General features: G+C 35.7%; 1 protein-coding gene across 3 annotated transcripts in view; it reads left to right on the forward strand.

Annotated features, from left to right (window-relative positions):
* HNF4G (hepatocyte nuclear factor 4, gamma) overlaps positions 1–25,476 on the forward strand; it is a 102,723-nt gene that overhangs the window by 50,464 nt on the left and 26,783 nt on the right. Inside the window, exons 1-3 of one of the 3 annotated variants that reach the window (XM_006830793.1) lie at positions 13,999–14,113; positions 19,533–19,704; positions 24,611–24,705. In XM_006830793.1, coding sequence (XP_006830856.1) covers positions 13,999–14,113; positions 19,533–19,704; positions 24,611–24,705 — 382 coding nt within the window. Of the gene's footprint in view, positions 1–13,998; positions 14,114–15,260; positions 15,284–19,532; positions 19,705–24,610; positions 24,706–25,476 lie in introns of those variants that run through there. The other 2 variants (XM_006830795.1, XM_006830794.1) reach the window with 2 other exon arrangements.

Below are 25,476 nucleotides of genomic sequence, written 5' to 3' on the forward strand. Positions count from 1 at the left end.
AATTGATCCAAGAAGAATGAAGTCCTTGACAACTTCAATCTTTTCTCTGTTGATAAGAATGTTGTTTATTGGTCCAGTGGTGAGGATTTTTATTTTGTTTACATTGAGATGTAATCCATATCAAGGCTTTGCTCTTTGATCTTCATCAGTAAATGTTTTAAGTTCTCTTCACTTTCAGCAAGCAAAGTTGTATGTATCATCTGCATATTGCAGGTTGTTAATGATTCTTTCTCCAATCCTGATGCAACATTTTTCTTCATAAAACTTAGCTTCTTAAGTTATTTGCTCAGCATATAGGTTAAATAAGTATGGTGAAAGAATACAACCCTGTCACACACCTTTCTTAACTTTAAACCATTCAGTATTCCCATGTTCTGTTCGAACAACTGCTTTTTGGTCCAGGTACAGATTCCTCATGAACATACTTCGCAATGTTGTCCATAGCTTGTTATGAGCCACACAATTGGAAGCCTTTGCGTAGTCAGTAAAGCACAGGTAAACATCTTTCTGATATTGTCTGCTTTCAGCCAAGATCCATCGGACATCAGCAATGATATCCCTCATTCCACAGCCTCTTCTGAATCCAACTTGAACCTCTACAAGTTCTCTATCAATGTATGCTTACAGCCATTTCTGCATTACCTTTAGTAAAACTTTATTTGCATGGTATATCAAAGAGATTGTCTGATGATTTCCACATTCCGTTAGGTCACCTCTCTTTGGAATGGTCACAAATACGGATCTCTTCCAATGAGTTGGCCAGATAGTCATCTTCCAAATTTCTTGGCATAGATAAGTGAGTGCTTCCTGTGCCACCTCACATTCTTGAAAGATTTCAATTTTTATTCCATCAATTCCTGGTGCTGTATTCTTTGCCAATTCCTTCAATGTACCTTGGACTTCCTCTTTTTGTATCATTGGCTCTTGATCATATGCTACCTCTTGAAATGGTTGAACATTAACGATTTTCTTTTGGTACCGTGACTCTGTATATTCCTTCCATCTTCTCTTGTTGCTTTTTGGATCGTTCAATAATTTGTCCAAAGAATCCTTCAATAATGAAAGTCATTGTTGAGGATGACCATATCAGATCACAAAATTGAGGATGACTCCATCATTGAATAACTGCCAACTTATATCATCATATAACTGCCAAACCACTTACAATCGTGGTCCAAGCAAACTGATATACAAATATAACCATCATAGCCCATACTACTCTTGCGTAGCACTTGGGAGTTCATTACTGCCAGATGTACATTGTTAATCACAAAATGATCAGATCGATTAGATTTTAGTATTGTGAACATAAAATTTCAAGTAACGAGATAGCCGATGAGTAAGAAGTAGGCCTAGTCCCAGCAAGTTCCAGCATTTACAAATTTCAATGTAATTGGTTCCCAGTGTAGGTTAAATTCCGAAAATAATAGAAGTTGTTGTTGTTAAGTGCTTTCAAGCTGGTTCTTACTCATAGTGACATGGTTTCTGAGGAGCAGCTGGTGAGTTTGAGCTGCCAACCTTGCAGTTAGCAGTCCAGTGCTTATCCTACAGCACCACACCAGCATTCTATCCTTATTTATCCCCTGCACACCTCATCAACTTTATCAATTGTTGTTATGGTTGTTGTTAAGTGCCACTGAGTCAGTTCCAACTCATAATGACCACCCTTTATATGGTTTCTGAGGAGCAGCTGGTGAGCTTGAACCGCCAACCTTGTGATTCAAACTGACCTTGTAGTTCAGCACATTAACCTGCAGCGCCACACCAGGACTCCAACATTATCAGTAATCGCTGTCATTTCTTACTTACTATTTTCAAGCTTTTTGTTATTGTTATTTTACTTCAGAATTTCATTAACACTGATATAATCTATTGAAATTCAAGTATTGAAAATTTTTGCTTAAAATTTTTTTTGCTAAAGAAAATATCTGGGAGTGGTTAACATGAAACATATAAAATATTTTGAAAGGTCATAAAATTCAAGAAGTATCTTATTTAGATTGCTTTATGAGCAGCCTTGACTTTTTTTTCCATTAAAAAGAAAATGATATCAAAAGAAATGCAAGTGATTTATGTGAGGAAATTAATAAAAAATTCCAATCAGCTGACTTGTACTTCAAAGAAAAGTACTTGGTTCTTCAACAAAATGTTAATATTTATATAAAAATCATATTATAATATTTACATATATGGTGTGGTGCTGTGGGCTGAAGCACTGGATAACAAGGTCAATTTGAACCACAAGGTCAGCATTTTAAACCCAACGGTTTCTCCTGGAAACCCTATACAGGGTCACTATGAGTCAGAACTGACTTGACAGCACTTAACAACAACAACGTTGATATATTAAAAATAATCATCTCTACTTTCATTATTTTTGTTTGCTTAACCAATCCACTATAAGACTGGTGGCAGTGTGCCATGGTTTCAGTTCAGACTCACAGCGACCCTGCATAGGGTTTCAGAGACTGTAAATATTTACAGGAGCAGAAAGCCTCATCTTTCCCCTGAGGGATGGCTTGTAGTTTCGAACTGCTGACCTTGAGGTTAGTAGCACAACTTGTAACCACAAATATTTTAAAATTTAAGAAAAGAGAATGTTTACTGAAATCTATAACTTGATATTGTATTGAGGTTTGTAATGTCGAAGAAAATACCTAAAGGCATTCTTTTCTTTGCTCACTGAGTTCTTCAGGTGCTCCCAGCCTGATATTATCAGGGACAAATTGCCCACTTGAGAAGAGATGTCTGCTACTCAGATCTGTTTAAAAATTCTCAAGTTCTTACTCTATAAAATGAAGGAAGCAGGTTCCATCTTGAAAGCCAGCTCTGATTAATTACTCGTCTACTTAATGAACCATGACAAATCAAATATATAGGCTCATCTACCGATAATGGGAACTATATATAATATAATATATAGTCCTAACCTTATAATGGGAGTACAGTAACTCTGTAGGATAAGCATAGTATTGTGAAACACAAGGTCATCATTTCAAGTCTGCCAGTGTCTCCACACGAGAAAGATGAGGCTTTCTGCTCCTGCAAAGATTTCCAGCCTCAGAAAGCCTATACAGAGTTGCTGTGGGTCCGAACCAACTCCACAGCACTTAACAACAATACTCTCAGAATGTCATCCATAAATACAGGATGGAGTAGGAAATAAAGATATGACTGTACTATTCTCATGAACTATACTTCACATTTTTCTTAGTCTTTTGCAGTTATAGAAATGAACAGCTCTCTACCTTTTTTTATGTTTTTGTTTTTCTTCCCTTCAGCTGGGGTACTTCTATTGGAGATATGCCTTAAAATTGATTGTCAGTTGTTATCAAATAGATTATGACTCATTGCCACTTCATGTGCATCAGAATAAAAAACTGTGCTCCGTAAGGGTTTCAAAGATGCACTTTTTCGGAAGTAGGTTGCCAGTCTTTGTTTCCAGTGCACCTCTGGGTGAACCTGAGTCTTCAGCTGATTGGTTAGCAGCCAAGTGCTTTAATTAGCACATAATGAAAAAGATAGTGGGTTATGCACAATTTACCATTTTGGTTCCCACAGGAAACAAGACTGAGCAATTTCACAACAAATGAGGACCAACATTCCAGTTGGCTAGGATTTACTTGTCCATTTCTTCAAGAACTGAATCACTATATGGAACATTAATGAAAAGAAAATTTGAAGCTGAAATTTACCCCCAAACTATTATCCTCAAGACTAAGAGCACAAAAGAACAATTCCAATGATCACTGATATTTAATGAATCTAACTGCTAAAATGACATTTTTTCTTCACTATGTTCTGGTAGTGTAGTGGTTATGAATTGGGCTGCAAACCACAAGGTCAGCAGTTCGAAACTACCAGCTGCTCTGTGGGAGAAAGATGAGGCTTTCTGCTCCCGTAAAGATTTACAGCCTTGGAAACCCTGTTCAGGGTCGCTATGGGTCAGAACTGACTCGATGGCACTTAACAACAACAACATGTTGATATAGTCTTGAGTTATTGTAAGAGGTCAACCTTCCCAGATGGGAAATACAATAATTTATACTTTAAGACACACTATGCATGAAGTTTATTGTTAGGTGCCTTAGAGCAAAACATATACCAAATCAAAAGTTTTTACATATATAATTTGGTCACATTGATTATATTCTTTGAGTGGCACAATTATTCTCACCCTCCTTTTCTTAGTTGTCCCCCTTCTTTAATATAAACTCACTGCCCCCTGAGGTTCCTATTTACTCTTTTGAGTTGCTGTTGTCAGTTTGATCCTATATAGGTAGTTCTTAAAAGATAATGCTCACGGCAGACATTTTAATTATTTTACTTTATTGTTTTTGTTAGATGCCCTTGAGTTGGTTCCAACTCAGAGTAGCCTGCAACATTCTCACAATAGTTGCTATATTTGAGTGCATTGTTATAGCCAGTGTGCCAGTCCATTTTGCTGAAGGCCTTCCTATTTTTTGGCTACCCTTTACTTTACCAAACATGATGTCCTTTTCCAGGGCCTGGTCCCTCCTGATATGTTCAAAGTATATGAGAAGTCTGTCCATCCTTGCTTCTAAGCATGTTGACTGTACATATTCCAAAACAGATTTTTTCATTCTTCTGACAGTTCCATCATTGTTGTTGTTAAGTGCCGTCAAATCAGTTCTGACCCATAGCAATCCTGTTTCCAAGGTTTCCAAGGAGCCACTAGTGAGCTTGAACCACCGACCTTACAGTTCAAATGGTTTTGCAGTCTGGCACATTAACCCACAGCACCACACCAGGACAGTCCATAGTATAGTCAATATTCTTCACCAGTACTATAATTCAAATGCATCAATTCTTCTCCAGTCTTCCTTATCATTGTCCAAGTTTCACATGCATAGAAGATGATTGAAAATACCATGGCTTGGGTAAGGCACACTCTAATCCTCATAGTGACTTCTTGGCTCTTTGATACTTTCAAGAGGTCTTTTGCAGCAGATTTGCCCAATGCAACCAATATATTTGGTTTCTTGCCTGCTGCTTCCATGGGTGTTAGTTATGGATCCAAGTAAAATGTAATCCTCGACAAATTCAGTCTTTTCTCCATTTATCATGATATTAATGTTTGGTGTAGTTGTGAAGATTTTGTTTTCTTTATCTTGAGGTATAATCCATAATGAAAGCTCTAGTCTTTGTTTTTCATCAGTAAGTGCTTCATGTCCACTTTGTTTTCAGCAATTAAGGTTGTGTCATATGCATGCGGAAGATTGTTAATAAGTCTTCCTCCAATTCTGATGCTTTGTTTTCCATATAGTCCAACTTCAGATTATTTGTTCAGCATACAGATTGAATAAGTATGGTGAAAGTATATAACCCTGACACATATTTTTCCTGATTTTAAACCATGTCACATCTCCCTTTTTCTCTATGTAGGTTCCAAATAAACACAATTAACTTTCTGGAATTCCCTTTCTTCACAATGCTATCCATTATGATTCATATAGTCAAATGCCTTTGCATACTCAATAAAAGTCAGGTAAACATCTTCAGGTATTCTCTGCTTTCAGCCAAGATCCATCTGACATCAGAAGAAATATCTCTAGTTACATATCCTTTTCTGAATCCAACTTGAATTTCTGGCAGTTCTCCCACTTTCTGTGTACCACTGCAACCATTTTTTGAATAATCATAAGCAAAATTTTATTTGCATGGGATAATAATGATATCATTCAGTAATATTGACAAAATATTGGAACACCTTTCAAACTTCCAGTCACCTATTGGATTACCTTTCTTTGGAACAGGCATAAATATGGATCACTTTCAAACTCTTGGCCAAGTTGCTGTCTTCCAATTTTATTACCATGGAGGAGTGAATGCTTCTAGCATTGCTTCCTTTGTTGAAACGTCTTAATTGATATTCCTTCAATTCCCGGGGCCTTGGTTTTTGGTCAATGTCTTTAGAGCAACTTCAACTTCTTCCTTCAGTAACACTAACTCTTGATCATTGCTACCTCCTGAAGTGGTTGAACATTGACCAATTCTTTCTGGTAGAGTAACTATATAGTTCCTCCATTTTCTTTTGATGTTTCTTGTGTTATTCAGTATTTTGCCCATAGAATTCCTCAATATTTTAACTGGAGACTTGAATTATTTCTTCAGTTCTCTCAACTTGAGAAATACTGAGCGTGTTCTTTCCTTTTGGTCTTCCAGCTTCAGGCCTTTTCATACATCATTACAGTACTTTTCTTTTCTTCTTGTACCACTTATGAAATTTTTGGTTCAGCTTTTTTATGTCATCATTTCTTCCATTTCCTTTAGCTACTCTATGTTCAAGAACAAGTTTCAAAATCTCCTCTAATATCCATTTTGGTCTTTTCTCTCTTTCCTGTTTTTCAGTGATGTTTTGCTTTCTCTGTTTACAATTTTCTTGAAGTCTGGTACTCAATCATTACTGTTCAGTGAATCAAATCTCAATTCAGGAGGGATACACTAAAGGTTGTGCTTTGATTCATGTGAACTTATTCTAATTTTCTTCAACTTCAACTTGAACCTGCTTATAAGCAATTGATTATCTGTTTCACAGCCAGCTCTTGTCCTTGTTTTGATGGATGATATTGAGCTTATCCAAGGTCTGTTTCTACAGTTGTAGTCAATTTTATTCACGTGTACTTATTCAATGACATCCACATGTATAGTCACCATTTAGGTTGTTGAGAAAGTATTTGCAATGAATAAATTGTTGGTCTTGAAAAATTCTATCCTGGAATCTCCAGCCTCATCTCTAGCACCAACACCATATTTTATAGCTATTAATCATATTCTTTTATTTCCAACTTTCCCATTCCAATCTCCAATAATTATCAATGCATCTTGATTTCATATTTGATTCATTTCAGACTGAAAACATTGGCAAATATCTTCTCAAGTGCTTCATCTTTGTCATCTTTGGTTGATACACAAATTTGAATAATAGTCATATTAACTGGTCTTTCTTTTAGTCATATAGATGTAATTCTTTGCATAAGTACTGGACTTCTTACTGCAGGATCAGTGGTTCAAACCTACCACCAACCACTCCTCAGAAACCCTATATAGTGTCACTTTGAGTTGGACTTGATATATTGAATGATTCTATAGGCAAAGTATTAAATGATGCAGAAAGCATCAAAAGGAGATGGAAGGAATACACAGTCACTGTACCAAAAAGTAATGGTTGATGTCCAGCCATTTCAAGAGGTAGCATATAATTAAGAGCCAATGGCACTGAAGGAAAAAATCCAAGGTACACTGAAAACATTGGCAAAGAACAAGGGTCAAGGGGTTGATGAAATAAAAGTTCAAATCTTTGAAAAAACTGATGCAGCACTGGAGGCAATTACTCATCTATGCCAAGATATTTGGAAGGCAAGTACATGGCCATCTGATTGAAAGATATCCATATTTGTGCCCATTCCAAAGAGAGGTGACCCAACTAGAAATCATTGGACAATATCATTAATATCACATGCAAGTAAAATTTTGCTAAAAGTAATGTAAAAATGGCTGCAATAGTACATTGACAGGGAACTGTCAGAAGTTCAAGCCAGATTCAGATGAGGACATGGAATGAGGGATACCATTGTTGACTGAATGATCTTGGCTGAAAGCAGAAAATACCAGTAAGATGTTAATCTGTGATTTATTGACTATACAAAGGCTTTTGATTGTGTGGATCATAACAAACTATAGACAACATTGTATACAGCAAATATTCCAGAACACTTAATTATGCTCTGTAGAAACCTATACATAGGCAGTCATTAGAACAAAACAAGGGGACACTGAATGATTTAAAATTAGAAAATTGTATACCAAGGTTGTATTTTTCATCAAACATATTCAATCTTACACTGAGAAAATAATTTGAGAAGCTGGATTATGTGAAGTAGAAAATGGCATCAGGATTGGAGGAAGACTCATTAACAATCTGTGATATGCAAATGATACAACCATGTTTGCTGAAAGCTAAGAGGACTTTAAATACTGATGAAGACCAAAGACCACAGCCTTCGATATGGGTTGCACCTCAATGCAAAGAAAACAAAAATACTTAATACTGGACAAATAAATAACATCAAAACAAATGGAGAAAAGATTGAAGTTGTCAAAGACTTCATTTTGCCCTGATCACTCATCAACACTAAAGGAAACAACAGTCAAGAAGTCAAATGATGTGTTGTATTAGGAAAATCTGCTGCATTAGACTTTTTTAAGTGTTGAAGAGCAAAGATGTCAGTTTGAGAACTAAGATGTGCCTGACTCAAGCCATGGTATTTTCAATAGCCTCGTATGCATTGAAAAGCTGGACAATGAATAAGGAAGACCATAGAAGAATTGATGCATTTGAGTTATGATGTTTGAGGAGAATATTAAAAGTACCAGGGACTTCCAGAAGAAGGACAGCCAGATGCTTCTTAGAAGCCGGGATGATCAGACTGCTTCTCTCATACTTCGGACATATTGTCAGGAGGGACCAGTCACCGGAAAAGGACATCATGCTTGTTAAAGTGGAGGGTCAGTAAAAAAGAGGAAGATCCCTAATAAGAAAGGTTGACACAGTGGCAGCAGCAATGGGCTTAGGCATAGCAACGATTGTGAGATGGGCGTAGGACCAGGCAGTGGTTTCTTCTGTTGTACCTAAGGTTGCTATGAGTTGGTACTGACTTGACAGCACCTAACAACAACATGATTTGGAACCAACACGACAGCACATAAAAACAGCAACAATATCACTGACAGCACTGTACTTCAGAATACATATTTTTCTTTTTTTTTAACTTTTTATTGTGAACCTAATAGGTTAACAGAAAAGATCATCAGTTTCACATTCAACAAATCATACACTTTCTTTCATCTCAATGATTGCAATTCCCTTCATGCAACAACAGTTATGCAACTTCCTCCCTGTGGTTCCTATTTTCATTCCACCCTCATTCGCATCCATTCCAACTTTGTGCTGAGGTTAATGCGACCCTTTTGATCTTGAATATTTGACCATTCCATGATGAGCATACCGTACTATGTTGTTGTCCCCACTATATTCCTATCTACTGCTTGGCTGAAAATTAGGCCACAATGATGAGTTTTGTTCCAGACCTGAAGGGCGATCGAGGGCCATAATCTCAGATTCATCCAGTCTCTTTCTGACTAGTAAATCCAGTCATTTTTATAATTTTGAGTTTGATCCCCACTTTCTTCCATTCTATCCCAGACTTTCTAATGTGATTCCTTTCAGAACAGTTGACCAGTTGACCACGGTATCCTCTGAGGCTATGTATGGTCTTGAGGTCCTAGACCCAGGAACTCATTCCCTTAAGAAATTTTCACCATTTACCACTTGTATGCTCTACCACATTCATAGGTGTGTTTGCAGCAAAGGTAAATACCCATATACAAATATCCTAATTCAAATCCTTATATATTTGTGGTTATACTCCCACTCTTCCTCACATACTCATTCAGCCTGTGCATCTATCTATGTATCTACGTACTGAACAGTCTTTCCAGGGTTGTGCACTACTTACCTCTATTTCCTTTAACCCTTGCATATTCCCCATTTGTCTTCACCTGTCTTCATCATTTTTCTGCCAACCTCTGTCTTCTTGTATATTGCCCTCTCTGTCACCAGAGCTAACATGTGTCTAATCTTTAGTCAGTGCATTGTTTTCCCTTCCCTCTCACCCCTGGAAACCATAAAAGAATATTTATTTTGGCATTAAAACCTTTTCTAGAATTTTTACCATAATGGTCTCATACATTATTTGTGCTTTTATGATTGGCAAATTTCACTCAGCATAATGTCCTCCAGGTTCATCCATGTTTTGAGGTGTTTGGCAGATTCATTGTTATTCTTCAGCATTGCATAGTACTCCATTGTGTTTATGTATAAAAGTTTGCTTATCCATTCTTGCACTGATGTCTGTTCATGTCCTTCGTCTCCCCATTTTGTAATTGGATTGTTTGTCTTTTTCTTGTAGAGGTGGTGTCGTTTTCTATATATTTTTGAAATTAGTCCCTATCCCCATCTTTTTGCTAATGTGAATAGTGCCACAATGAATATGGGAATGCATGTATCTACTTGTATCATGGTTCATATTTCTTATGGATACATAACAAGGATTGCTGCCTTATAATGTAACTATATCTATTTCCAAATTTTTGAGGAAGTGCTATACAAGTTTGCACAGTGATTGTATCATTTTACTGTTCCACCAGCAATGTAGGAGGGTCTCAGTCTCTCCACATCCTCCCCAGCATTTGTAGTTTTCTGTTTTTTTGAACTTTGTTATAAATGCTGGTGTGAGATATTTCTTATTGTTATTTTGATTTGCATCTCTCTAAATAATAGTGTAGCCTTGTGTGGCACTGTGGGTTAATGCACTGGACTGCAAAGTCAATTTGAACTTCAAGGGCGGCAGTTCAACCTCACCAGTTGCTCCTTAGAAAACCTTTACAGCGCTGCTATGGGTTGGAACCGACTTGACTGTACTTAACAACAACAAATAATAGTGTAGTGGTTATGAGTCAGGCTGATAATCTCCTGCTCAGCAGTTCAAAACTACCAATGGCTCTGCAGGAGAAAGATGGTGCTTTCTGCTCCCTTAAAGATTACAGCCTGGGAAACCCTATACAGTGTTGCAATGAGTTGGAATCATCTTGACTGGTACATAACCAAAAGGAGTCCTGGTGTGGCCCTACAGAATAACCACTTAACCACGAAGTTGGTTTGAACCACAAGGGGAGCTGTTCAAACCTACCAGTTACTCCTCAGAAACCCTATTTAGGGTCACTATGAATTGGATCCGACTCAATAGCACTTGACAACAGCAGCAATAGCAGATGATCATTAACACTTCTTACTATGTTTATTGGCTGCCTGAATGTCTTCTTAGGTAAAGTGTATTTTCGTGTCCTCTGGTCATTTTTTATTTGGTTTGTTTGTCTTGTAGAGGTGTTGTAGTTTTCTATAAATTTTAGAAATTAGTCCCTTGTCTGATATGTCATTGCAAAAAAAAAATTCCCCAGTCTATGGCTCTCTTTTATCAGAATACATATTGAAATGTTCTTTTGGTCAGTTAATGTGTTGCTGTCCATCTTTAGTTTGTTGCTTCTAGCTTTGTAGTCCTTATGTTTGTACAGTTTGAATTGCCCAGTACTCATTCATTCTAGTTCACGAATGCCTAGGATATCAATATTTATGTATCCTATTTTATATTCAACAGCTTCCAATTTTCTAAGATTCACAGTTCAGACATTCTACACTCTGATTATTAATGAATATCTACAGTTGTCTTTTTCTCATTTTTGAGTTGTGCTATATCAGCAAATTAAAGTCTTAAAAGCTTTACTTCATCTAGCTCATTAAAGTAGATTCTATTTAGAAGAGGCAGTTCTTCCTCAGTTGTTTTTTTGACTTCCAAAATAAGGGACTCTTCTTTCAACACTATATCAGACGATGTTGCTGCTGATATTTATATAGTTTTCCCTGGTCATTTTTTAAAAAGGCAGACCACTTGACTCTCCTTCTTTGGGTTTGTCTTAGTCTGGAAACTCCACTGAAACCTGTCCACCATGGGTGACAATGCTAGTATTTGAAATACTGATGTCATATCTTCCTGCATTACAGTAAAAAACAGTCACCACTGTACAACAAACTGAAAGATGTGTAAAGAATGCAAAATACAATAATTTTTAATCTAAGATATAATATGCATGAGGTTTATGGTAATCAGAAATTGAATTAAGATATTATTATGCTGTAATTTTTAACAAATGTGACAATTCAAATTATACATCTGTAATGTAAATATAGCTGGATATCCTTCTTGGAAGATGAAATCAATAAATATTTTCTCAGTTATAAAATATATTTATTGCAAACTATATTCTAAATGTTACCAAATTACTAGCAGATATATATTCCTTGTCACATATAAGAGGGCTTCAAAAAGCTCATGGAAAAATGAAATTAAAAGAAAATGGAATGTTTCCACAAACTCTTTGAAGCCTCCTCATATATACATAAAAGATGTAGTATTTTATATAGTTGTTATACACCAGGAAGTGAATGATAGGTATATTTAAAAGGTTGTGTTCTTTCACCATACTTGTTCAACCTGTATACTGAGCAAATAATCTGATAAACTGGGTTCTATGAAGAAAAACGTGGCGTCAGGATTGGAGGAAGACTCATTAACAACCTGCGATATGCAGATGATACAACCTTGCTTGCTGAAAGTGAAGAGGACTTGAAACATTTACTGATGAAGATCAAAGAGCACAGCCTTCGGTATGGGTTGCATCTCAATGTCAGGAAAACAAAAATCCTCACTACTGGACCAATAAACAACATTCTTATCAATGGAGAAAAGATTGAAGTTGTCAAGGACTTCATTTTTCTTGGATCAACATCAACACTCGTGGAAGCAGCAGTCAAGAGATCAGACGACGTATTGCATTGGGCAAATCTGCTGCACAGGAACTTTTTAAACTGTTGAGGAGCAGAGATGTCAGCTTGAGGACTAAGCCTGACCCAAGCCATGGTATTTTCAATAACCTCATATGGATGTGAAAGCTGGACAGTGAATAAGGAAGATCGTAGAAGAATTGATGCCTTTGAGTTGTGGTGTTGGAGGAGAATACTGAAAGTGCCATGGACTGCCAAAAGAACCAATAGATCTGTTTTGGAAGAAGTGCAGCCAGAGTGTTCCTTGGAGGCCAGGATGGATAAGTTTCATCTCTCATACTTTGGACATATTGTCAGGAGGGAACAGTTGCTGGAGAAGGATGTCATGCTGGGCAAGATGGAGGGTCAGAGAAAAAGAGGAAGACCCCCAACGAGATGGATCAGCCAGGTGGCATCATTGATGGCGTCAAGTGTGGCAGCGGTAGTGAGGTTGGCCCAGTCATTGTTTTGTTCTGCTGTGCATGGGGTCACTATGAGTCGGTTCTGACTCGATGGAACTTGACAACAACAACAACAACAACAACATGTCTAAAAGCACATATGATAGACATGGAGTCCTAGTGTGGCGCTGTAGGCTAATGTGTCAGACTGCAAAGTCATTTGAACTGCAAAGTCGGCAGTTCAAACTCACCAGCTGCTCCTTGGAAACCCTAAACAGGGTCGCTATGAGTCAGAATCAACTCGATGGCACTTCGCAACAGCAACAATGATAGAAATAAATTTACTTTTGCTTGATTGATGCCTAGAGTATAATAGAACTATTCATGCTATACTTATTTATTAAATACAATATACAAGGAGTTGTATTGTATCGACCCTAGAAAATTTATAAGCATGCAGTGGAAACATACTCATAAGTTAACAGGTGAAGAGAATAAATTAAAGACAACATCATTAGGTTTTAATCCAAGTTGCTATTGGAAGTGAGTAAACATCCCTGTCATTCCAAATCACAAATTTGTTTTACCCATATGTAGATAAAGTTACCTTACTGTACATATAAGAAATTTGAATTTGCTTATATTAAATGTTGGAAAATTTAATGTTAACTGTTAGTCTCCACTTATTAAATTTCTAATAGTAAACTAAGTGCTATTTTTCAGAACTTAATTTCAGTCCCTTAAATATGAGAAATCACATTGTAATTCCTGTTTAAACCTGACAGATTTTCTTTTCTATTTTTAATCCTTTTCTCAGTGACATCATTTATTGTCTACTGAAAAATCAACGTAGGAAATCATGTTAGTCCACTAAGCACTTCAGATAAGGTGATTCCATGAAGCATTCCAAGATTATCATAAGGAATTGCTTTTGTAGACCATAAATCAAACACACACACTCAAACCAGAATATGGCCCATGAAGGAGTTTACAGTTTTACAGCTCCTCCTCCTGCAGCACATAAGTCATTCAGTTACAGTTAACTTTGGGTTATCACTCACAGATTGAAAGCAAAACAGTCATCACACACTCCTCAGGGACTGTGGTGCCAACTGTATGTGTGTTTCTAAATCAATGATGAGGGTATCGGATCCGATACTGGACATGGAAATGGCAAATTACAGTGAAGTTCTGGACCCAACTTATACAACTTTGGAGTTTGAAACAATGCAGATTCTATACAATTCAAATGGTGAGTTCTCTTCTTTTATAGATATAAAGAAAAGTAAGTAATGGGGAAGTAAAACTGAGCTGCCCGAAGTGGTAGTTCATTGTTTTATTGCTGGAGAATTGAGGCCTTACTTTTTAAGGCCACAAATCTGAGCCATTGTTCCTCTTCACTAAATTTAAATTAATAATGCTATGGCTATTTTATGCTTGAGATAGAAAAGGTCTAGTTATGTGTAATAAAATAAGCGTAGAATTCTGTCTTGAGAGGTGAAAAAAGTAGTTTCAGCAGTTTATTTTATTTGCTATAAATCGTAGTAATAAGTAATATTGGCAGTTTGGGTTTGAAAGTATATTTTGTATGCAATACTTAAAATGACATGTGGAACAAAGTTTCTATATGACACTGGGGAGTTTTACTGATTGTCTCCTCTTTTCATTATTATAGTTTTCTGTTGTTGCTGATGAGAAACTGCATTTGAATTTACTATTAAATGTTTGCATTGAGCATAAATATGAAGAGAAATAAAGGTTTATATTATAACTTCCCTTGACAAGCTAATGTTTAGCTGCACACAGCTCTTGATATTTATCTACTGTAACATTTTAACTTTAAATAAGAAATGAACTGTTGACCACTTATATTTTAATATAGTCATATAGATTCTTATTGACTGGGAATTTATAATTTTTGTTCAAATTTAAAAATTGGCCAAGACTTGTTATAAGTATTATAACCCCTTATCATGTAGTAATTATATATAATTTAGAAAATGTGTATGCATTTAGTTTAGGGTTTTTGCATTTTGGATATCTTAATATTTTAATATACTGAACAATTTTTATGACTGTTGCTCTTGTAACATTATAATAAATAGAATAGTTTGTTAGATTAATGATTTTTAGAAATCATTAGAAAATAAATTCTGAAATTTTAGCAAAAGTGGAGTTAAAGTAAACTTGGAGAGCAACTCTCAGAAAGTCACTATTTTAGTTCCTTGTGTATAGAATTGTTCAGGGATACTTAGTCAACTATTTAGCTCACTATAGCCATGTCTTGGGGAGTTCGGTGGCTCTGTAGAATAAGCACAGGACTGTGAACCATAAGGCCTGTGGTGTGAATCCAACAGCTGATGAGTTTTTTTGTTCTCTCAAAGATTTACAGCCTCGGAAACCCTATACAGGGTAGCTATGAGTCAGGACTTACTCAATGGCGCTTAACAACAGTCATAACTTTAAAAAAAAAAAAAAGATTGTAGAGTGATAGGGAGAAATTTCCAGTAAGTATTTACTAAAACTAATAATTTGTCTGGCTATTTCTAAAACACTGTCTAGTGATGGATTTTGTTGTTGTTGTTAAGTGCCGTCGAGTCGGTTCCGACCCATAGCGACCCTGTACAGGGTTTCCGAGGGTGTAAATCTTTACGGGAGTAGAAAGCCTCATCTTTCTCCCGCGGAGTGGCTGATAGTTTCAAACCGGTGAGCTTAGGGTTCGCAGCCCGATTCGTAACCACTACGCTATACATTTTTTAAACTATAGTATCATTAATAATGCATAGGTATGGCATTAAACTTGGAACAAGAATTGGATTTGTTTTTAATATTTTCATATAATTTCCCATAATACAGTCAACAATGAACACTTTTTATTAACATATTTGTATTACCTATTTTAATGTTACCAGCAGAAAAATGCCTCGCCTTAAATTGTGTTATACAATTTACCTTAAGCTCATCCTTAGTTGTTTTTTCAATATTTATGGTTTTATATGACAATATCTGTCTAAACAGAAGTATTAGTATGTAGGATTCAATTGGGACATGACAACCTTGATTTTATCATTTTGTTATAGTATAGATAGAATAGTGAAATGCTGTTATATTTTTATGAAATTTTAGGATTAAATAAATTTTATATCACATTGTATTGCTATTGTTAAGTGCTGTCGAGTCGGTTCTAACTCATAGTGACCCTGCATAATGTTTCTGAGGCTGTAAATTTTTGTGGGAGCAGAAAGCCTCATCTTTCTCCTAAGGAGCAGTTGGTGGACTCAAACCAGAGATGTTGTGGTTCACAGTCCAGTGCTTATCCTACAGTATGCAATTAGAATATATTGAATATGATAATGCATATAGATTCTTTAGGAAGTAGTCAACGATATTAACTAATTTAAGAATGACTTATAAATATATTTAAAGATCCTTTTTTCCTTAAAAGATACGTCTTAGGTGCTTGCTACATGCTGCACAGTTTTAGGAGAGCTGTGAGACAGAGCACTGAAGAAGAAAATAAAATCTCTAACATCAGCAAATTTAAATGCTACTGGGTAAACCAGTACATTACATAATTTCAGACAAACATTTGTTAGAAAAAATTAAGCAGTGTTATAGTTGAAAAGCAAGTGGGAAATGACTTTCATTTCTTATAGTGGTTTGAGTGAAAATTTACAGAATAAATTAGTTTTTCATTCAACAATTTATGTGCACTTTGTTTTCTGACATTAACTGCAATTCCCTCAATGAAACAGCATTCTTGTCACTTTTCCCCTGGGTTCCCTTTTGCTATTCATCCTTTTTTTTTCTTCCCTTTCCTACCTTGTGAAGGAGCCCTGGTGGTACATTGGATTAAATGTTGGTCTGCTAACTGCAAGGTCAGAATCTCAAACCCACTAGTTGCCCCTAAGAGGAAGATGAGGCTGTCTGCTCCCGTGGAGATTTACAGTCTTGGAAATCCTATGGAGCAATTGTGCTCTGTCATAAGGTTGTTATGAGTCAGAATTGACTTGACAGTAGTGAGTTTAATGCTTTGGGTTTCCTGCCTTGTGAGCTTTGTTTTGGGGCAAATGCTACCCGTTTTGTCTTATATGGTTGATAGTTCTAAGCAGGGTGTTTTTGTTCACTTTATGAACCCTACACAGAGCCTCTATGAGTCAGGACTAACTTGACAACACTTAACAACAACAATAAATTATTTGGCTGAAAGTTGATCTATTTCCCAGTTTGAAAGATATCTAAGAGTCCTCGTCTCAGGGATTGTAGCTAGCAGTCTCTATTGAACCATGATTTTGCATTTTGTTTCATGTTTCTTTCACTCTGTCCAGGACCATTGTATTGTGATCATTATCAGAACAGTTTACAGTAGTGATAGCCAAGCACCATCTAGTTCTTCTGGTCTCAAGGTAGTGGAGACTGAACTTCACATGGTCATTTAATCCTTTGGACCAATTGTTTTCCTTGAGTCTTTGATTTTCTTCCCTCTTTTTTTGCTCTGGACTGGGAGTGACTAATAATTACATCTCAGACGACTACTCACAAGCTTTCAAAATCTCAGTTGCTACTCACCAAAATAGGATATAGAACATTGTCTTTGTGAACTATGTTATTCCAGCTGACCTAGATGTCCCTTGAGACTATGATCCCAAGTCCCCAAGCCTAATATTGATTCATTCCCTCAAGGCATTTGGTAATGGCTGAGAAGCTTTCATAATTTTTTGCCTGTATGCTCTACTATATGCATGGATATATGAATATTTGTAGCACATACAAATTATTGTTGTTGTTAAGTGGTGGGGAATAGATTCTGACTCATAATGACCCTGTACAGGGTTTCTGAGAAGCAGTTAATGGGTTTGAACTGCTGACCTTTTGGTTCTCAGTCTAGTGCTTATTCTACAGAGACACACCAGGAGTCACATACAAATATAAATGTAGACATATTCTGCCAAACCTGTTCACTTTGATACATCTGTTCAACTTGAATGTCTACTTATTTATTCACTTATAGATTATTGTTTGTTACTGTTTTTACAGGATTGTGTATGTAATAATATTTATCTTTAACTCTTGGGCACCTCCCTCTGTCATCCTTTGCCTTGGTCATATTGGCCTTATTGTAAATTGCATTTCCTTTCACCCAAATTAATATATAGTTAGTGATTCTCCATCCTTTTCCTTCCTATCCCTGGTAACCATCAAATAAAATTTCTTTCTGTATGTAAACCCTTACTTGACTTTTTATAATATTTCTCATACAATATTTGGAAAGTGAACCTTTTAATTATGTTCAGAGAAGGTCTCATAGAAAATATGATATCTGATCAGAAATCTGAAAGCAAAATTTTGGGTAAGAACTTTACTTCCAGGTAAAAGGACAAGTAAGAATAAAGGGTTTGAAATAGGGCAGGTTTCAATACACACACACACATGTGTATGTATATATATATATATCATTGCTGTAGAGTAGTTAACAGAAGAAAAAGTGGTGCCAGCTTATGTGGCCAATGAGGTAGGCAGGGGGCTTCATCATGCAGGGCTTTCTAGGCCATGGTAAGGTGCATCAGCTTTATTGTGTATCTGCTGAGAAGTCCCCAGAGATTGCTTGGTAAAGTGGAGGGTCAGCAAAAGAGAGGAAGTCCCCAATGTAATAGATTGGCGCAGTAGCAGTAGCACTGGGTTCAAGCATCACAGCCATTGTGAGGATAACGCAGGACCCTGTTGTGGATGGTGTTGCTTTGAATTGGTATTGGTTCCGACTTGACGACACTTAGCAACAGCAATGATAAGTCATGTCAGATTTGGAGACAGAGGGTGACATGATGTAAAATTTCTTACATTACAACAACTCTGAGTGTTTTGTGGTAATAAACAAGATTGGAGAGCAAGAGTGAAATCAGAGCAGTTAGCCAGGATACTATTGCAGTAATCCCCATTGAAGATTATAGTCTACAAAATGAAGGTGGAGTGGCAAAGTGAATTAGATATATAGTTGAATGTGTGCTTACTAATTGTTAGATATGAAGGATGAATGTGAGAATTCTAGGATTTGGCCCTAAGTACCGTTGATGGGCATGAGGAAAACTGAGGGAAGAATATGTCATAGGTGAAAAAAAATCTTTGATTTTTAGTTTTGATAGATTAATTCATGATTCCTATTTAACTTCAAAGTGAAGATTGTTAAATAGATTTTTTGATAGTTCAGATGAACTTTCCTGGGGGAGTTTTCATCTTGAAGAAAGATTTATTTAATGTCAAGGGATTAGATGAGCTTCCATAAGGAGAGTGAAATTGGGTGGGAGGGACTGATCCCTCTAGTTCCTGAAATTGAGAGGAAAACTTGGAAAGAAGATTGACAGGATCAGCCAGTGGATAAGAGAAAAGCAATGATGTAGGTGTTTAAGGAGCTAAGAAATTGACTCCTGTAAGCCTATGAATAATTATTGTTGTTGTTGTTATGTGCCATGGAGTCGGTCCGACTCATAGAGACCCTGTACAGGGTTTCTGAGGCTGTAAATCTTTATGGGAGCAGAAAGCTTCATCTTTCTCCCGCGGAACAAATGGTAGTTTCCAACTGCTGATCTTGCGATTCGCAGCCAGATTTGTAACCACTACGCTTTAATCAAGAAATACTCAGTAATTAATTGTACTCTTATTTTTTTCTATAACAGAAAGTTCTACACCAGAGACAACAAGTATGAATACCGCAGACAATGGTGTGAACTGTTTGTGCGCTATATGTGGGGACAGAGCAACAGGAAAGCACTATGGAGCATCAAGCTGCGATGGGTGCAAGGGCTTCTTCAGACGCAGCATACGCAAGAGTCATGTTTATTCCTGCAGGTATTTGAAATTCTCCTTTTAGCGATGTTTCAGAATGGTTTCCAAGAGATTAAGCCATTAAATGCAGAACTTTCCCATTTCCTTAACTCTATGAGCAAAATCTGTAAACTGCATTAAGAAGGAGATCTTGTGTGTACATATGGGACACATCCACACAGTGGTTCTTTTTAATGAAACATTTAGATTTATATAAAAGGGTTTACAAAAAAAAATCACATACCCACCCCCGTTGAGACCAATAACTGAAACGTCTGGTGGATTCCTAGCACATTCTCTTTTGTCCCTGCTTCCCAGAGGTAACCATACTAAAGACTTGGTTGTTTATCTCTTTCTTGTGTTTTTTCATAGTTTTACTACATGTGCATATATGACTGAATATTTTAAAATCTGTATTGAAATGGTATTATAATATGTGTATTTTCTTCAACTTAATTTTCTTTTCTTTTCTCTGCAGTTTGGTCATTTTGGTTTGGTTGATGTTAATTGTTGTTGTTGTTGTGAAGTGCCATCGAGTCGGTTCCGACCCATAGCGGCCCTGTACAGGGTTTCCAAGGGTGTAAATCTTTACGAGAGTAGAAAGCCTCATCTTTCTCCCGCGGAGCGGCTGGTAGTTTCGAACTGCTGACTTTAAGGTTCGCAGCCAGATTCGTAACCACTATGCTACCAGAGCTCCTTAATGTATATTAATTATTATACATTAACTTGTTGATGTTAATTAATGTATATTAATTTTCATTCCTAAAATTTTAAATGTATTTCTTATATCTAAAATTATGCCTAAAATTGACATAACTATTTTTACACCTTTTCTGGTAGTCTATTTTAAAAAATAATAGTATCGAGTTAACATTATAGCATAACTTGGGTTTAGGTAATGTACTTTCATTGTTCACTAAGACAATTTTGAATGTAGATTACAGCCAGAGTAAATAGACATGGTGGCAGCAGCAAAGGATGCAAGCATAGCAACAATTGTGAGGATGGCATAGTATCAGGTGGTGTTTTGTTCTGTTGTGCATAGGGTCGCTATGGGTCAGAACCAACTTGACAGCACCTAACAACAATTTTAAAAATGCATGATTTGTATTTAAAAAAATCCTGTTTGCTCAGTCTATGAAAAGCATATTGAGGATGATCAAAAAACAAGTTGGACATTTAGAAGAAGTTAACTCACTCTTTTACAACATGGTTTCATTTGGTTACTAAAAGTGTGAAAGAAGTTAATATATAATGTCACAAATATCTAACTGGTTAGCAATTTTTCCTTGAGAGTTTGAAGTAGGTTTTTAAAAATAAAAATGTAAATCACCTACTTGAAAACCTTATTCGGTTTAAAAATTAGTATGCAGTAGATGGGCCTTTCTCTTATACACACTGAAGATCTAGAAGTAAAAAGTAGATCAATGTTCCTGAAAAGCAATTTCTATCCAGTTAAATATTGAGTGATTTAGAAAAAAATAATGACTAAACTGAACACAAAACAATAGGTAAACATGATTTTTAGTTATGTGCTTGATTAAGAAGGACTATATGCACATATAATCCTGGTGTTGCACTGTAGGATTAGCACTAAATTGTTAACTGCAAAGCTGATGGTTCATACCCACCAAGCACTCCTTGGAAATGTTATCTAGGGTCACTATGAGTTGGAACTGTCTTGACAGCACTTAACAACACCATATTCACTCTGGGAATACATATATTCATTCATATGTATAGGAGTCCTGTTGGTACTAGCTTGTTGTATTTGGTTGCTATGAGGCAGGATTCACTCTTAACCAAGCATATATATGTACATGTTGTTGTTATTGATAAATGCTGTCGGGTTGGATCTGACGCAAATTGACTCTGTGTAGGGTTTCTGAGGAGTGACTAGTGAGTTTGAACCACTGACCTTATAGTTCAAACTGACCTTACGGTCCAGTTCTTATCCTACAGCACTGCAACAGGATTCCATATACATTCTATATACATGAAATGTGGTAGCTCAAAAAACTAAATAAACAACAAATTGTAAGTAACACACAGCACTTTCAGGATTGCCTTCTTATATGAGAGAAATGCGACAGACATGTTCCCACAGCACTTTCAGGATTGCCTTCTTATATGAGAGAAATGCGAAAGACATGTTCCCACAGCAACTTTTGAAAGTTTAAAAAAGATTCCAGTGATGTGTACAGTTTATTTCCCTATATCTTTCCATCATGGATTCTCCTGCTAACTTAGCCTTCTTTACTTATTTAGGCATTAAGCAAACTGTAATTTTTTTTCTGCTTGGAAGTTTTAAGTTACTGTATTTGATATAACATTTAAGGACACAAAACTTTAAGCTTACATATTATTGTTGTTGTTGGCACTGCCAAATTGATTCTAATTCATAGCGAACCTGGGTACAACAGAACGAAACACTGTTTGGTCCTGCACCATCCTCAAAATTGTTACTCCTGAGCCCATTGCTAATGTCACTGTGCAGATCCATCTCGTTGGGAGTCTTCCTCTTTTCTGCTGACCCTCCATTTATCAAGCATAATGTCCTTCTTAGAGGAGTGGTCCAAAGTATGAGAGACAAAGTCTCACCATCCTTACTTCTAAGGAGCATTTTTGCTGGTCACAAATTTCATTCATTCGTGAAATTTCCTAAATCCATTTCCACTATATCTCTATTAGCTTATCATACTGAGACTGAACTTTCGCTCTCATGGTACTTTAATGTACTAGTTTTAATACTTCTCACATTTTGCTTTTTCTTATGACTATTTGTAAGATTGTGTTTTTACTTCACTAGTAGTTTCCTTGAATGGAAGAACAGGTAATATTTACTTCTTTAAACCCAACACCAACATCACATACATAGTAAGTGTTGATTTATGTTTATTCAACTATTTTATTGATTCAGTTTTAACTGAATGTGTTCTTCTGTTGTGCTTATTGGTAATCTGGTCTCCTGAGTCACGCATTCCTAAATGAACAATGTTTTTGTTTTATTTTGTTTTCTCTTCTCACCACAACAGCATAATGCTTTTCTAGCTGAACTGATTCATAGTAGTCTCTACTTTTCATTTAATTTTAGTTTTTGTTCTTAAGTGTTGGCAAGTCAGTTCCAATCCATAGTGAGCCTGTATAGATAGGTTTTCTAAGGAGCAGCTGATGGGTTTGAAGTGCTGACCTTGTGGTTTGCAGTCCAGCACTGATCCTACAGCGCCAAACTAGGTGTCCTGAATTTTAATTAGCCACCATAATTTTAGAACAAATATCTTCTTTTATAAGTAATAAAGTCTATTCCTTTATTCTCAACATTAATGATCAGCTACAAATAGGGATTTAGGGAGCCATGGTGGCATATGGTTAGACACTCAACTGCTAACCAGAAAGGTTGGCAGTTGAACCACACTAGTTGCCCTGGAGAGAAAAGATCAGTCAATCTGTTCCCATAAAGATTACAGCCTAGGAAACCCTATGAAGCAGTTCTACTCCATTATGTGGGGTCGCTATGACTTGAAATCTACTGAATGGCACATGATTACAACAACACCAAAGTTTATAATACTATGCCAGAGTATTGAAGAAATGTTGCTTACTACGTAATTAAAATTTTCCTCAAAACTCTTCAAAGTTTAAAGTACATTCATACAAAACATCCTTTTAAGGCAAATTGCCTTTTCCTCCATCTTTAATGATTACATATTAGTTTTTATAAACTACTGTGTCCAAGTTAGATTACTAGCAAATGGCATATCTGGAAGTCAGGCTTTGGTTGAAATCCAGAGACTGTACACTGTTCTTTTAATGTACAACTTAATATACAGTGATCAGGATTTTACAACCATCACTACAATCAGTTTAGAAAATTTCAAGTTTTATAAAGAAAACTTGTACCCTCTAGCAGTCACTCTGCATTTTCCTTCACTATATACTCCATTTCATACAATTACTAATCTGTGTTCAGTTTCTATAAATTTGTCTATTCTAGACATCTCATATAAATGAAAGTATGCAATATGTAGCCTTTGGTTTCTTGTTTCTTTCGTTTAGCATAATGTTTTCAAGATTCATCCATGTTGTAACATATTTCAGTATTCCTTCCTACTGCTAGATCATATTTCATAGTATATATACCAAATTTTGTTTATTCAATCATCCATTGATGGACATTTAGATTGTTTTCACTTTGATACCATTATGAATAATACCACTCAACATTTGTATACAAGTTTTTGTATGAACGTATTTTCATTGTTGTTGGGTGGTATATATTAAGAGTGGCATTACTGAATCAGATGATAACTGTGTTTAATTTTGGAAACTCCCAATATTTCTTTAAAAAATTACATTTCAACCAGCAATGAATAAGGGTTCTAATTTTTGACATCCTCACCAACACTTTGTTGTTGTTGTTTAATTCATGCTAGTGGAATATAGTTTATACACTCAAAATCTCTCAGTGATTATCTCAACTGCCTCTTGATAACATTCAAAGTAAATTATATTGGGATGTGAGGACATTTAAAATTAATGGGATAATTTTTAGAACGAGGAAACCATGAAAGTACATAATGTCCATCAAACCAATGTAATCTAGTAATAAATAATTTGTATTTGTATGCCAGTTTTATAAAATGGAATTTGGCTTTCATGATTCATGATAAAAACTATCATACGTATCTGACAATACGTAAGACAGCCATTCAGTTTTAGTTTATTTTGAAGACTGTATGAGAGGTGGGACTTTTATTTCCATGCATATGATGATGAGATCCTATGAAAATGTCATAAGCAATTGTTGTTGCACACACTTTTTAGTAAGCTAAATTTGGCCCTACTTAACTTAAAATCCATTTGTATGTTTACTTGCTTTTTTGATAAAAAATAGTTTTCTGCAAACTAATCTATCTCTTTGATATTATAGGTTCAGTCGGCAATGTGTTGTTGACAAAGACAAAAGGAATCAATGTAGATACTGCCGGTTAAGAAAGTGCTTTAGAGCAGGAATGAAAAAAGAAGGTAATAATAATGATGATCAATAATCATTATTGATGAAAAATCAATAATCATTATTGATGAAAAATGGTAACACACACGTATTTCCTTTAATCACAAACCTTTTCACATGGGCCCTATGATTTTCCTCATTGTATTGATGAAGAATCTAGGATTCCTTCAGTTTAGGAATTTAACCCAAGGTCATCCAACTAACAAGGGTTGGAGTCAATCTAAATCTGATGACTTCTGATTACAGAGGCCATTCTCTCCAGGACTATGTTTCCCTGACAAAAAATAAAAATTAAACACTATTCCCTAAATAAATCATTCCAATAATTCAAAATAAATGAAAAAAAAATGTTAATGGGTTTTAAATTATAAATAAATCTTTTAGAACCATGTTACAGAAATAAGGAAGAATTTTCACATTTCAAAATGGCATTTCTAATATCATAAAATTTTGTTTGATTTGGTAGTTTGGGGGATGAATTGACTTATTTTGTTAATCATTTCCATCATTTCTACTTTAACCATGGATGGAGCTCTACAAAAATATAGCCAAATCACAGTCCTATATTTCTTATGTGAATTTTAAACATTGTGAAACAAAATAATTTTCATAAAAAATAAAATTGTATATTCTACTATTGTGGAAGAAATAATGTGTTAATTTTTACAAAACAAATTAGGAAATAATTTTGGGTATTAAAGTAAATGTATTGTCTTATTCATTATGATAAAATAATATCAAGATAAATTAAATGGTAACGGTCATGAGTTGGGCTGCTGACC

Source organism: Chrysochloris asiatica, unplaced genomic scaffold (assembly GCF_000296735.1).
Source record: "Chrysochloris asiatica unplaced genomic scaffold, ChrAsi1.0 scaffold00001, whole genome shotgun sequence".
Lineage (NCBI taxonomy): Eukaryota > Metazoa > Chordata > Mammalia > Afrosoricida > Chrysochloridae > Chrysochloris > Chrysochloris asiatica.